This window comes from Mesoplodon densirostris, chromosome 17 (genome assembly GCF_025265405.1).
Source record: "Mesoplodon densirostris isolate mMesDen1 chromosome 17, mMesDen1 primary haplotype, whole genome shotgun sequence".
Classification (NCBI taxonomy): Eukaryota; Metazoa; Chordata; class Mammalia; order Artiodactyla; family Ziphiidae; genus Mesoplodon; species Mesoplodon densirostris.
The window spans coordinates 64,944,993-64,957,955 of NC_082677.1; the positions used below are offsets into that span (position 1 = coordinate 64,944,993).

Sequence of the window (12,963 nt, forward strand, 5' to 3'; positions counted from 1 at the left end):
CTCAGCTTCACTAGTTGTTTGATCTCAGGAATATCCTTTCATATCTGTGAGCATCAGTGCCTTCATCTGTGAATTCTGCCTCTGATATGATGTTGTACTGAGAACCAAGTGAAATAATGGATGAGGAAAGTGTTTTGAAACCCATAAGTACATTATACAAATAGAAAAGCACTATCAGCTGTTTTTTTAATTATTCACACAGCTTGTTTAATATTTAAAATTTCACTGTATTGGGTAGTTTCTGAGTCTCTGACATTCATGGAGAAAGGGAAATCTTTGAAGTGGAGGGTGTGCACTGTCTTGAGGGTCTGCTTCTCAGCTACTGCTGGACCCTTTATGGTCATTAGTTTAGTCATTATCTCCCACAACCCTATGAAGTAAGCATTTATACCCTGGCTATTTAGATGAGGAAACTTAAGGCTCCCAGAGGTCATATAAGCCAACCAACTCACACCAAATGTGAGATGGACCTGACATTGAAACCCAGATCTTTCTAACTTTAAACTTACTTTCTTTCCACAGCACCTTAGGTGATGTTCCCAACATGTCTGAAGTTTTGTGCTCATGCTCCATTCGAATGGTAGAGCTTGACTTGCATTTTCCTTGAATCTTCTCTTCCTGAATAAAGGCATCAGAATAGCCAACTTCAGGATCCAGTAACCTTTCTGGGACACACTTCTGAGTCTCTGTAGCATTGTGTTTTAAAAGACCTATTTTAAAACCAGAAACAGAATTATGGCATTGCGCGAGGTCTGGCTTTATCTGAATTCCCTTGCATCGCTATTTCTAACCACCCTTTGTTGTCCTGATATGACTACAGCGTTTGGCTTCCAGGTTACTTGGGAGCGTTAAAAACGCATGGAACTGCAGTAATTCCCACTTGTCTCTAACACCGTTTCCTCAAGTGTGGATTTGTTATGTAGTTGTGAGGGAGCTCAGGAAAACTGTGTTTAGGACTTTTTCCAAGTTCTAAGTGTCTAAGAGAGCCTCTGACCCTGAGAGGGGACAGGTGCCCCTGCCGCCCCAGCCCCTGCAACGTGCTGCCTCACCCCCACCGACCCACAGGCAAACACAAATCCCTCACCCTGACGTGCTTATTTTGCTTCTGGAGCTTTGACTTCAACAAAAGCCTGGACCACTGCAGCAGTACGTCGCAAAGTATCTCTAAGACAGCCTGCCACTTACAAGATGATGGAAGAGACTGTGGGAACTCTCATCACTTTGTGAAATTTCAGATATCCTCTAAAAGCCTATGTAACTCAAAGGGTTATTTTGATGACCAAATTGATTAGTGGGAGTACTTAGAACTGTACTTGGACATAATATGCACTCAGTCAATGTTAGCCATTATTATTATTGCTATTAGTACCAATTTTTCTTTCAATAAATACACTGAATTTAAAAATTCAATAAAATTTTCAATTTTTGTTTTAATAACTAAAGCATTTAGAACTGTACTTGGACACAGTATGTACTCAATAAATGTTAGCCATTATTATTATCGCTATTAATATCCATTTTTCTTGCACATGGAACTTTCCATATTTTAAGTTAGCTTGCTTTGAATCATTGCTTGGGGATGACCTTCAAGGCATTCTTTCTTTGAGAACTGGCAAGGGATGGAATCAGGTGGGGAATCTCTTAAGTATTTTGTTGACTATGCTAAAACGATTGCCCAGTCCTGACAGCAGAATCTAGGAAAATCCTAACACAAAAGAATCTTTCATGGAAGAATATGGCAAAATCTGGACACAGAAGATTTATTTTTCAGTTTTGTGATGTTTTAGGAAAACCTGTATCAAATCTGTCAAGTATAAGCCTCAATATCAAAACCTGTGCCTTGTCCTTGAATACCCTGATGATTGACTTCTTTTCCTTTCCAACTTGGCTACTACAAAACAATGGCAATGAAGACACCTCCTCGCTTCTATCCTGTGATTCTCACATTCCCGAAAAGCAGTGCCTGAGAAATTAGCTAAAGAGTGAGCACGACTGAACACGCATGGCCTAATAACACAATCTGAGTGTACAATCTGGTGTTCTGCTTTGCCTGGCTGGGAGTAGAACTGTGAGTGAGATTGAATTGGGCCTTATCTCACTCTGGAGCGGCTCCAGGCTTCAGGTGGATGCCCGCATGCATAAACCATAGCTTTGCAGAGCAGAGCGCCTGGAAACGTCCTCGTGCCCAAGTCCCAGCGCGGCAACGCAAAGCAGGGCGCCTCTGAACCAAATAATCACAGAAGTCCCTGAATAATGCATGAGAGCAGGACCCTCCCTGGCACATTTGAAACTGTACTGGGAGGAACTGTACTCAGCAAGCTAGCAGAAACATGTCCCTGGAGCATGCACTGCCTGAAATTTATTCGTGTAGCAGCCGCTTGGGGGAAACTGAAAGCAAACATGACAACCACCCGAAAATCATGGCATTTTTGTGAGTCTGAGGCCCCTAGGATTTGTGTCAATATTAAGAAGCAATGTGACAAGATTTAAAATGTTATCTTATTGATAAATACTACTTCTTCCTCTGGGGAATTTGGGGGGTGGACTGACCCTCATGGAGAAATGACCAGTATCGTCCAGAAACCTCTATTTCTTGCTTTTGTTTGGTTGGTTTAGTAACATGGGCAGCTTCCCATTATTAAAGTTAGCTGATACCTAGACTTGCAGAAAAGCTCCATCTCAAGAGGCTGTTTCTGTGAGGACCGGCCCTGAATATAATCAGGTGAGGCACTTCCCTCTTTCTGATCTAGATGTCGGCTTTAATATAGCTGCAGTGTTGATGAGTGGGATCTGATTCCACAAATGTTTAGCCTCTAATTTGATATTCCAGCTACTCATTAAGTGTAAAATAAACAAATCTTTTAGGAAGTATGTTTCCTCGCCACGATGTCACAAACCCCTCCTGGCTGTCCTGGAATTGTCCATCTTAGGGTCATGATCTGAACAGGGCATCTTCCTGGTCCAGCTGGGAGGAAGGAGAGCCAGGAGTCTGTTTCATGGCCTTCCCTTGACTTTCAAGTAGACTTGTTTCCTGGCACCCGAAGATGTCAAACCTCATGGAAGGGCCCTGTCCTCACCTATGCTGACCGTGGTCGGCTATATTTCGGCATTGTGATGATGAAATGAGGGCAATGCTCTTGACTCAGAAATTCTCTTCTTAGCAATTTATTCACTGCACAAATATTTATGGCTTAGGATGTTTATCAGATTATTGTTTATAGTAGCCCCCACTGCAAAAAGAATCAGCTAAATTGTCCAAAACTGGGAGATTGGTCGCATCAATTCCGGGACATCCATAATTGGAATAGTATACTCTTAAGGAAGAACATTAAATAAAATGGAAAATATATCCCCTTGTATTTTTAAGTTTAAAATACATGTTAAAAATATAATGTACAGTATGATCTCAAATCTGTCAAGGAAAGAAATAGATATTTAACTGTGGTTATATCCAAGTGAAGTAATTATAAGTAATTTTCATCTTCTTTTTTTACGGTTCTGCATTGCTCATATGTTCCATAATGACAGTGTGTTGCATTTCTCACTGGGGTTTGGGGGTGGGGATTAATGATCAAAAAAAAAAAAAAAAGACCAGTTACAACCAAAGTATTCTCCCTTTAATGTTACCAGGTACACAGGGAAGAAAAGGGATGCAGAGCCCCTCCCCTCTTGAGGGAAGCACAGTGGGCTTTCCTCTCCCCAATATCTTACCAACTGAAAAGTGTCAAGATCTCTGGGTAATAAGTAAGATAAAATATGCCTTAGTCAAAAGGGTCTGGCTGTTTTGTAAGTCAGTCACTGTCAGGGAGGAGGTGACGGCAGTCTGGTAGGGGACCAGGGTTTCTGGATGAAGGAAGATAAGGACATGTGAATGTTTCCATTTTCTCATCACAATGCCCGACATCCTTGGGACCAATTGCTCTGACACACACCATTGTCAGCCCCCGAAAGTTCTTTATTACAACACTTAACAATCATCGTCCCCAATTTCCCATTTGCTTAGAACATCATTCTTAAATTCCTTAATTTGTTTTCAAGGCTCGAATAAAGGGCCCTTTCATCACTCTGTCAAAGTTCAGTCTGATTGCCAAGCTCTAAGTGCCGTGATTCCCCCTATCAGATACAGAATAGTGCAGATAATACTCTACTGAGATAATGAAGAATGGGCAGCCCATAATGAGTGTGCAGCTCTAGAGAGAGTCAAGAAATTAATTCCATTCTGAGAATTTGGAAAATGACTCCTGCACACAATACAGCAGGGTGGAGGGAGAGCTAAGTTTCACTGTTTAAAAATGCGCACATCAGCTTGTGTTTAAGATGGACTGGTTGCCTGTGCCTACTCCCTGGTGAGGACCAAAGAGCTCCTTCAGATGCCCCCAAGGCCACCTTACAGTCACTCGTGGTGTTCTTTTGTGAGATGCTGAGCTTTGGCAAAACTTGATTATATGTAGAGAAAACTCATCTCAAAGACTGCAGGGCAAGAGGAAGGAGGAGGAATTATTTCCTATACATTTCACAAGGTCTAGGCTAAGGGAAATCATTAGCCTGGGCTAATTCTGTTGGCTAAGGCACCAACAGAAGTTTCCTGGGGACAATCACCACGAGAATTCCTAAAACCATGGCTGATAAAATGTATCTATTTATTAATTCCATGAACATTGGACAACTGAACATCACGATGTACAAGGTGATGTATCATATGCTCTGGAGGCTGAAGGATGAGTAAGACATAAAGCCAGTTCAAGGGATAAGATATTCACTGGTCCCGGAATGAAAATAAAAGCATGAGCGGCACGTGTTTCAGCAGGTGGGGATGAGGGAGGGGATCCCTTCTGCCGAGGACATTCAAGGAGGCTGATGGGAGGAGTTTCTAGCTGAACTGGTTTTTAGGAATGCTTCGAACTGTGGATTGTGGAGATATTAACTGTGTCACTTGATTTTACAAGAGGTAAGCTGGTGGTGGAAGGAATATACTTATTAACCCTCCCTGTGAACCTGGCATCTTGTAGGTTCCTTCAAGTATGTTCTCACTAGACAGGCATGTCATAGCCCCATGGAAGTGAATATCTTTTAATCACCATAGGCACGGTGATTCCAGGGACTTCTACGCCTTGTTTCACTGTTTTACCACCATTTTGATGCGCATAACAGCACTGCCTCTTTTACATCACAGAATTGAAAAGGAAGGATTAGATAGAAGGAAGAAGGGAATACGGAGGAGGAAAAGGTAGTTTAGAGGAAGCGGACAGTGAGGAAGAGGAACAAACGGTGAAGGTTGGGTGTGTGATAGTTCTTCAGTTTTGATTCTTTCTCATCAGTACCCACGGTTCTGGGTTCTTCCCTGCTGGTCTCTCGCCACGGCTGTCCAATGTCTCTCCTGGTCTCTGCCTACTTTTATCCATCCTAAACTCTATTGCTCCGTGAATCTTGCTAAGTCAACACTTTTCCTATTTTAGCAATTCACAGGTGCATGTAGAGCCCGTGACAGTTTGGCCTCAGCCTCCTGTTCTAGCTTATGTCCCTCTTTTCATTCATTCATTTATTGACCAAACATTCAGCGAAATGCACCACATGAACTTCCTGGTCTCATTAGGCCACTCCGCTCTCTGTACCTTCTGAAATATTCTCTTAAATATTCTTTGTCTACTGATTACCTCCATGACTCGCTAATCCATGCCTCTTTTTCTAATCTACCACTTTTACACCTACAATACTTGAGTACTTCTATTTTTTTTCTATTCTCCACATTTCCTAGAGCAGCTCCTTACATACAAGAAACTCTCAATAAGTATGTGTTAATTAAATGACTTGCTAATTAGAGAAATGAGCAATTACATAATAAACTGCTTGGTGAAATACAGGTTCTTGAAGCAGAGGGGAAGAAAACTACTAAGTTTAACATTAAAAAAAACTCATTTCTATTAATTATCTGGTGTATGAAATATTCTGCTTTTTATCCAAAGTCTGTATTGACACTCTCTCTCTCTCTCTCTCTCTCTCTCTCTCTCTCTCTCTCTCTCTCTGCCTATCAACCATCACAATCGAATGATGGATGTATTAGAAGATTATATGTATTTTGATTCTTTTCACACATTTTGAACATTCAAAAATAATGTCAGATTCGTTTTTAGGAGAGAAAAGAAGGGTCTATTTATCAAAGGCAATATTAACCTTAGTCATTAAAATACACTTATCTCGTATGAAGGTCACTTCTTTTCCACGGCATCGTTTATTGAATGCCTGCAGAGAGCAGGATTTGTGGAGGTGCCACGGGACACCAGGCCTAAGGTCCAGTGGTCAAAGAGGAACTTAAAGGGTAGATGTGACCAGGACTTTCATACGCACGTTAAAAGCGCAGTAAGTGATGCAGTAAATCCTCGAGGGCAGAAAGGTCAGAGGAGATGGAGATGAGGCTTGAGCTGGGCCAGGAAAGACGAGCAGGATGCAAGTGAGTGAAAGAAAAGGCAAAGACTGAGGGAAGGCAGTCATGTCCTTGTGCTGTGTTTAGAATTCTTTAATAGGATTACCTTACTGCAGAGCAAGAGACTGAAAAGTGTGTGTTCTGTGTATTTGTGCTTTCGTAAGCCATGATGGTCCCTATGATAATCATCAGTTAAAATAATCATTGAACTAACTGAGAGGTGCCCCGTCCGTCCCCTAATGCCCCTGAGTACACCAGGCTTTGCCATCATTACCCTGAGGCCACAAGAATAACAATTCTAAAGAGCTGTAATTGTTTTTCAGACATTCGTAAATGAATTCGCCCAAACTCTCAATGAAGCAGGTGGCAAATGGAAGATGTGCTGGCAGCATGCTGTCCCTGAGACAGAAAAAGTTATCCCCTTTGGGATCGTTCAGGTCCAGGCAGAACAGTCCCTTACCTTGGTGGTTAGCATTTCTCCCACTTTACCAAAATCACTGGATGCCTGAGATCTCCTTGAGGACAATGTCTTAGTGACCTTGAGGTCCCCACTGCCTAACCCCAGTGTGTGGCAAATACCAGGGGCTCAATGAATGTTTGGAGAATTACCAGGTGAGTGAATGGATGGATGAAAGGAGGAAATAATTGTTTGCTTATTAATGTTTCCAAAATCTGGGGAAAGTTTAACTGCCAGGACAAGTGTTGGAACAGATGAGACTTTGCCTCAGCTTAGGAGGTTGAGTTAAAAGGGGCCGGTGTTGATGAGAGCCTCTGCATGTGGCCACATGGCCTTTGCTTGGGAGCTGCTTGTCCTTCTTCTCTGGTCTCTGTTTTACCCCCCATTGTGCTGTTGAACAATTAACGTTTGAAAAGGAAAGTTGCAGATTTCAGAGTATTTTTAAGAATTTTCCTTAGATTGGGATAGATTGGGAGTTTGGGATTGACATGTACACGCTGCTGTGTTCAAAACAGATCATCAACAACGACTGTATAGCACAGGGAACTCTGTTCAATATTCTGTAATTACGTAAATGGGAAAAGAATTGGAAAAAGAATAGACACTTGTATACGTATAACTGGATCACCTTGCCGTATACCTGAAACTAACACAACACTGTTAATCAACTATAACCCAATGTAAAATAAAATTTTTTTTAATAAAATATTTTTTATTTTCTAAAAAAAAAAAAAAGAAGAAGAATTTTCCTTAGAAACTAAATTGGGAGTTATGGGAGCAGAAGAAAATGAGTTTCCGTTGTTTGGGAGCAGGGAAGAGAGTCACGAAACTGGAGTGAAGCTTGTACACAATGAAGGTTGGGCGTGTGGCCTGGAGGTAGACATCGTTTCATCAATGACTTTTGCAGTTTTCTGTCTGATAGGAGAGGAGCAAATGAAAGTAGAGAAAAAAATAGAGATGAGAAAAAATGCTTTTAATGAATCAAATTGTGTTTTCTTCAATAATTAGGTGTTCTTCAACCCTCTTTTTGCTATTATTCTAGCTTTCTATTTTGACTGTTTTGCAAGATTGAGACAAACAAATAAAACATACATGAGAATATGTCTGACTAAAGCAACACCCAAATGCTATTAGGCACTTGGTTCCAGAACCATGGGATGGGACAACTTTGTACTTCATTAATATGAATGTTGCCCTAGTCCATTTTTGTGTCTTAATGTCAGAATTAGTTTTCGTTACAGAACGTTTCATTCTGACCTATTTGGCTAGTAGAACTTGCAGACATTTGGGGCTTATTTTACTCATGTAAACAGCACTCTACAACTTAGCTAGTCTTTGTTAAACGTGGTGTTCCATTGAATAAAGTTAAATTTGAAACCAAGATCATTTTAAAGTGTAAGCTAGTTTCAGTTAGCTTTGAGACCATGTGTATTCCAATGCAAAGAAAGCACAGGGAACTCTATGGCCTATTAATTTTCCCAAGTGAGACCAAAGCCTCTCAGGTTCCAGCAGCAAGTTCCAGTTAACCCTTTATGTCACAAACTGTTGTAATTCCCAGCCCTAAAATCCTCCAGCTCTTATGATTATTTTAAAAATCTGGATTGTGTCTAAATTTGAGACACACAAATGGGCTTGAGTCTTATCAATCGATAGTCATCATCTTTTTTGTTTAAATTCTCTTTTGTGTTCTCCATTTTGTCCAATTAACAAGGGAACTTACAGATTTCCCATCTGTGATCTTATCTGAGCATTCAAAAATCTGTCTGATTTAAATTATTCTGTCCTGATGTGTTTGTCATCCTTAACCCACCTAAGTTATGTTATAGCCATCATCATCATCATCACTGTGTTTATATATTTATTATGTAATTGTTTTGTGAAATAAAAATCGGTCTCTGCCTGTAGAATTGAAATGTGAACAAGTTTCAACATAGGACCAAAGCAGGATTAATAATGACATGTCATATAATATTCAACCATGGTAATATCCACTCTGAGAAAAACTTTATTGTCAACATTTCCTTACGGAACCCAGAAATATGTCAGTCATTTTCTGCTTTCCCTACTGACCTTTTGGGAAATTTTCTTTCACTGATGGAATTGTCATTCTGTCACAGGGAAAGACAACAGAGTAATGTAAAATGATGCCTGGCAAAAGCAAGGGCTCAGGCTGGCCTTTCTGTGGCGGTTTCAGTACATTCCTCCTCTTGATTTAAAGGGAAGCAAGTGCTTAAGATTTTGAATTTTCTTTAGCACATTTCAAAACTGGCTAGACATTCAAAATAACTCAATACAGTAAATGTATTGTTTTAAATATTATAGCTCATCAATTCCTTTTTTAAAGCAGCATGAAAAAGAGTGTACCCTTAAATACCTTTTTTTTGCCATTGCTTTTACTAGCTATACATTTTTTCTTAGTTCCAGTTCAGGCTGTCAAGGGAAAACTGGTCTTCTTTTCAGAGCTTTTCAGGATCGTTTTTGTGTGCCCAGGGCACCCTGAGTGTCACTCCTGGTGATAAAGATGGGGTGGGCAGCCCATTCCATTGGCAGCTGCTCAAATGATGAGAAAGATTTTCCTTACTTGGAATCAATGTTTGCTTTCATCTAATGCCTACTGTTGTGTCTTTTTTTTTTTTTTAAACATCTTTATTGGAGTATAATTGCTTTACATTGTTGTGTTAGTTTCTGCTGTATAACAAAGTGAATCAGCTATACGTACACATATATCCCCATATCCCCTCCCACTTGCATCTCCCTCCCACCCTCCCTATCCCACCCCTCTAGGTGGTCACAAAGCACCGAACTGATCTCCCTGTGCTATGCGGCTGCTTCCCGCTAGCTATCTGTTTTACATTTGGTAGTGTATATATGTCCATGCCACTCTCTCACTTCGTCCCAGCTTACCCTTCCCCCTCCCCGTGTCCTCAAGTCCATTCTCTATGTCTGCATCTTTATTCCTGTCCTGCCCCTAGGTTCTTCAGACCTTTTTTTTTTTTTTTAGATTCCATATATATGTGTTAGTATAATGAGGTGTCACCTCACACCAGTCAGAATGGCCATCATCAAAAAATCTACAAACAACAAATGCTGGAGAGGGTGTGGAGAAAAGGGAACCTTCCTGCACTGTTGGTGGGAATGTAAATTGATACAGCCACTACAGAGAACAGTATGGAGGTTCCTTAAAAAACTAAAAATAGAACTACCATATGGCCCAGCAATCCCACTACTGGGCATATACCCTGAGAAAACTATAATTCGAAAAGAGTCATGTACCACAGTGTTCATTGAAGCTCTATTTACAATAGCCAGGACATGGAAGCAACCTAAGTGTCCATCGACAGATGAATGGATAAAGAAGATATGGCACATATATACAATGGAATATTACTCAGCCATAGAAAGAAACGAAATTGAGTTATTTGTAGTGAGGTGGATGGACCTAGAGTCTGTCATACAGAGTGAAGTAAGTCAGAAAGAGAAAAACAAATACCATATGCTAACACATATATACTGCTGTGTCTTTTTTTTTTATTAGTTTCTGCTTTATAACAAAGTGAATCAGTCATACATATACATCTGTTCCCACATCCCTTCCCTCATGCATCTCCCTCCCTCCCACCCTCCCCATCCCACCCCTCCAGGTGGTCACAAAGCACCGAGCTGATCTCCCTGTGCTCTGCGACTGCTGTGTCTATATCTGTCGACTTTTCCTAATCTCTTCTGGCCTCTTCACACCTCTCTTGCCCTTTTGAGCCAGTGGTGCCCTGATCTTTACCTGATCATTCTGAAGCTCGCCATTTATAAAATGTATCTCTTCTCAATGTTCCAATAGATTCCATTAGATGAGATGAGACCTGTGATTATAATAACCACAACACCTGACAATTAATAGGCATTCAATAAATATTAGTTACATTTTTGTTTTTAAAATATCAATATGGTGCCCAGGAAAGCACAGAAGCTTTAAAATCAAATAGGCCTAAATTTTATTGCATCAAGTATTAATTTGCTCTGGGATCTTGGGCTGTATTTTTCACCTTTCCCAGTCTCTGTGTTCTCAGCTTTTTTTAAAAAAAAAGTCATGATAAAACCCATTTTACAAAGTTATGTTGAAGGTTATCTGTGCCAGTATCCATAAAGTACCTAGCCCAGTTTCTAGCACACAGTAAGTGCGCAGTAAATATTAGTCTCCAAACACAACACATCCTTCCCCTACCCCACCCACCTCTTAACCCAGACCACCCCTGTGAACAGGAAAGATTAAGGAGACCTGGCTTCCAGCTTTGCTCTATCTAGTCACATGACTTTGGGTAAATCACTCTAACCCCCTTGCACTGTTTCCCTATCAAATAGTCCCCCGTGTCTACTACAAAAGTTCCTTTTAAGGATCAAATAAAATATCAGATGGGTGATAACGTTTGATAAACATGGAGTGCTCTCTTAATGTAAGGTTTTGTTATTGCTGGTAGTGATTGAACAGTGAATGATTGCTGAATGAATTATTATTTTTTTTTAATGAATTATTGCTGATCGATTCCCCCAACCCCTCCCCTCCCCACCCTGGAGCGGAAAGAAAAAACCCAGCAAATAGTACTGAAAGCCGATTCATGCGTGTTTGTATTAGAGAAACACGCACATAGGGGAACATGGTCCAACAGGTGCAAATCCAGGCAGATATTCTCACGTGACCATCTGGCAGAAAAACCCATTGAGTCAATGCTGATACAGACGCTGCAGAGGCGCGGGGTCCCAGGGTTATAGTTACGGCGGACTGACGCTCTTCGTCTAATCTCTTCCAGGAATTTCTATTACATCACCATGTTGCGGGATCCGGTGTCCCGGTACCTGAGCGAGTGGAAACACGTGCAGAGAGGGGCCACGTGGAAAACCTCCCTCCACGTGTGTGATGGGAGGAGCCCCACCCCCGATGAGCTGCCTACCTGCTACCCCGGGGACGACTGGTCTGGGGTCAGCCTACGGGAGTTCATGGATTGCACCTACAACCTGGCTAACAACCGCCAGGTGCGCATGCTGGCTGACCTCAGCCTGGTGGGCTGCTACAACTTGACTTTCATGAACGAGAGCGAGAGGAACGCCATCCTGCTGCAGAGCGCCAAGAGCAACCTGAAGAACATGGCTTTCTTCGGGCTCACGGAGTTCCAGCGGAAGACGCAATTTCTCTTTGAGAGGACATTCAACCTCAAGTTCATCTCCCCCTTCACGCAGTTCAACGTCACGCGGGCTTCCAACGTGGACATCAACGAGGGCGCCCGCCAGCGCATCGAGGAGCTCAACTTCTTGGACGTGCAGCTGTACGCGTACGCGAAGGATCTCTTCCAGCAGCGCTACCACCGTACCAAGCAGCTGGAGCGCCAGAGGGACCGGCCCAAGAGGCGCGGGGAGCGGAGGCTGCAGCGGGAGCACAGGGGCCGCCGGTGGCCCAGACAGGACGGGAACCCAGAGGGGGCAGTCACGGAGGACTACAACAGCCAGGTGGTGAGATGGTGACCCCCTGCCCTCCCCTCCCCTCCACGGGAGGGGGAGGATGAGCGGGGGCACTGCGGTACCTTGGAGAATGTGGGACCACGCTGAGGAGGTCTGGCTGGCTGTAGGTGGCTTGACTGGGGCCCCTGCTTCCTCTTTGTCTTCACCTTTATCCAGCTGGAGATGATCCGTCTTCTTCTTTTTCTCCTGACATTTTTCAGTCTGTGATATTAAGTAGGGTAGGAACGCATTCAATAATAGACCACTTTATAAGGTCAAGGGGAGAAGCACCAAAAAAGAAAGAGTCCTTGGGATCTTTTTTTCTGTGGTGGCATAGGTTATAGTTTGGGCAACTGGAATCCACCAAGGCACATGTGAAAAGCCAAACTATGGCTTGGAGGTTCTGCTGAAACTGATCTGTTCATACTGCCTCTTTCATGGAAATACTGCTGTTTAAAGAGAGAGGAAGAGAAGGATTTTTCAGCCTTTAGATGAGGTTTAACGCCAACTCTCTCTTCGCTCTTGGCTGTCATCTTTGAACTCTATTTGAATGTGGGTTAAATCATAAGTAGTGTAAACATGTTTTGTTGTTACGGCTGTT

The 12,963-nt window shown here is 42.1% G+C and overlaps 1 protein-coding gene across 1 annotated transcript in view; it reads left to right on the plus strand.

Annotated features, from left to right (window-relative positions):
* The window catches only part of HS6ST3 (heparan sulfate 6-O-sulfotransferase 3), a 701,826-nt gene extending 689,440 nt beyond the window's left edge, over positions 1 to 12,386 (plus strand). The window contains exon 2 of the mRNA XM_060080013.1: positions 11,678 to 12,386. Coding sequence (XP_059935996.1) covers positions 11,678 to 12,386 — 709 coding nt within the window. The remainder of the gene's footprint in view (positions 1 to 11,677) is intronic.
* Positions 12,387 to 12,963: the final 577 nt, after the last annotated feature.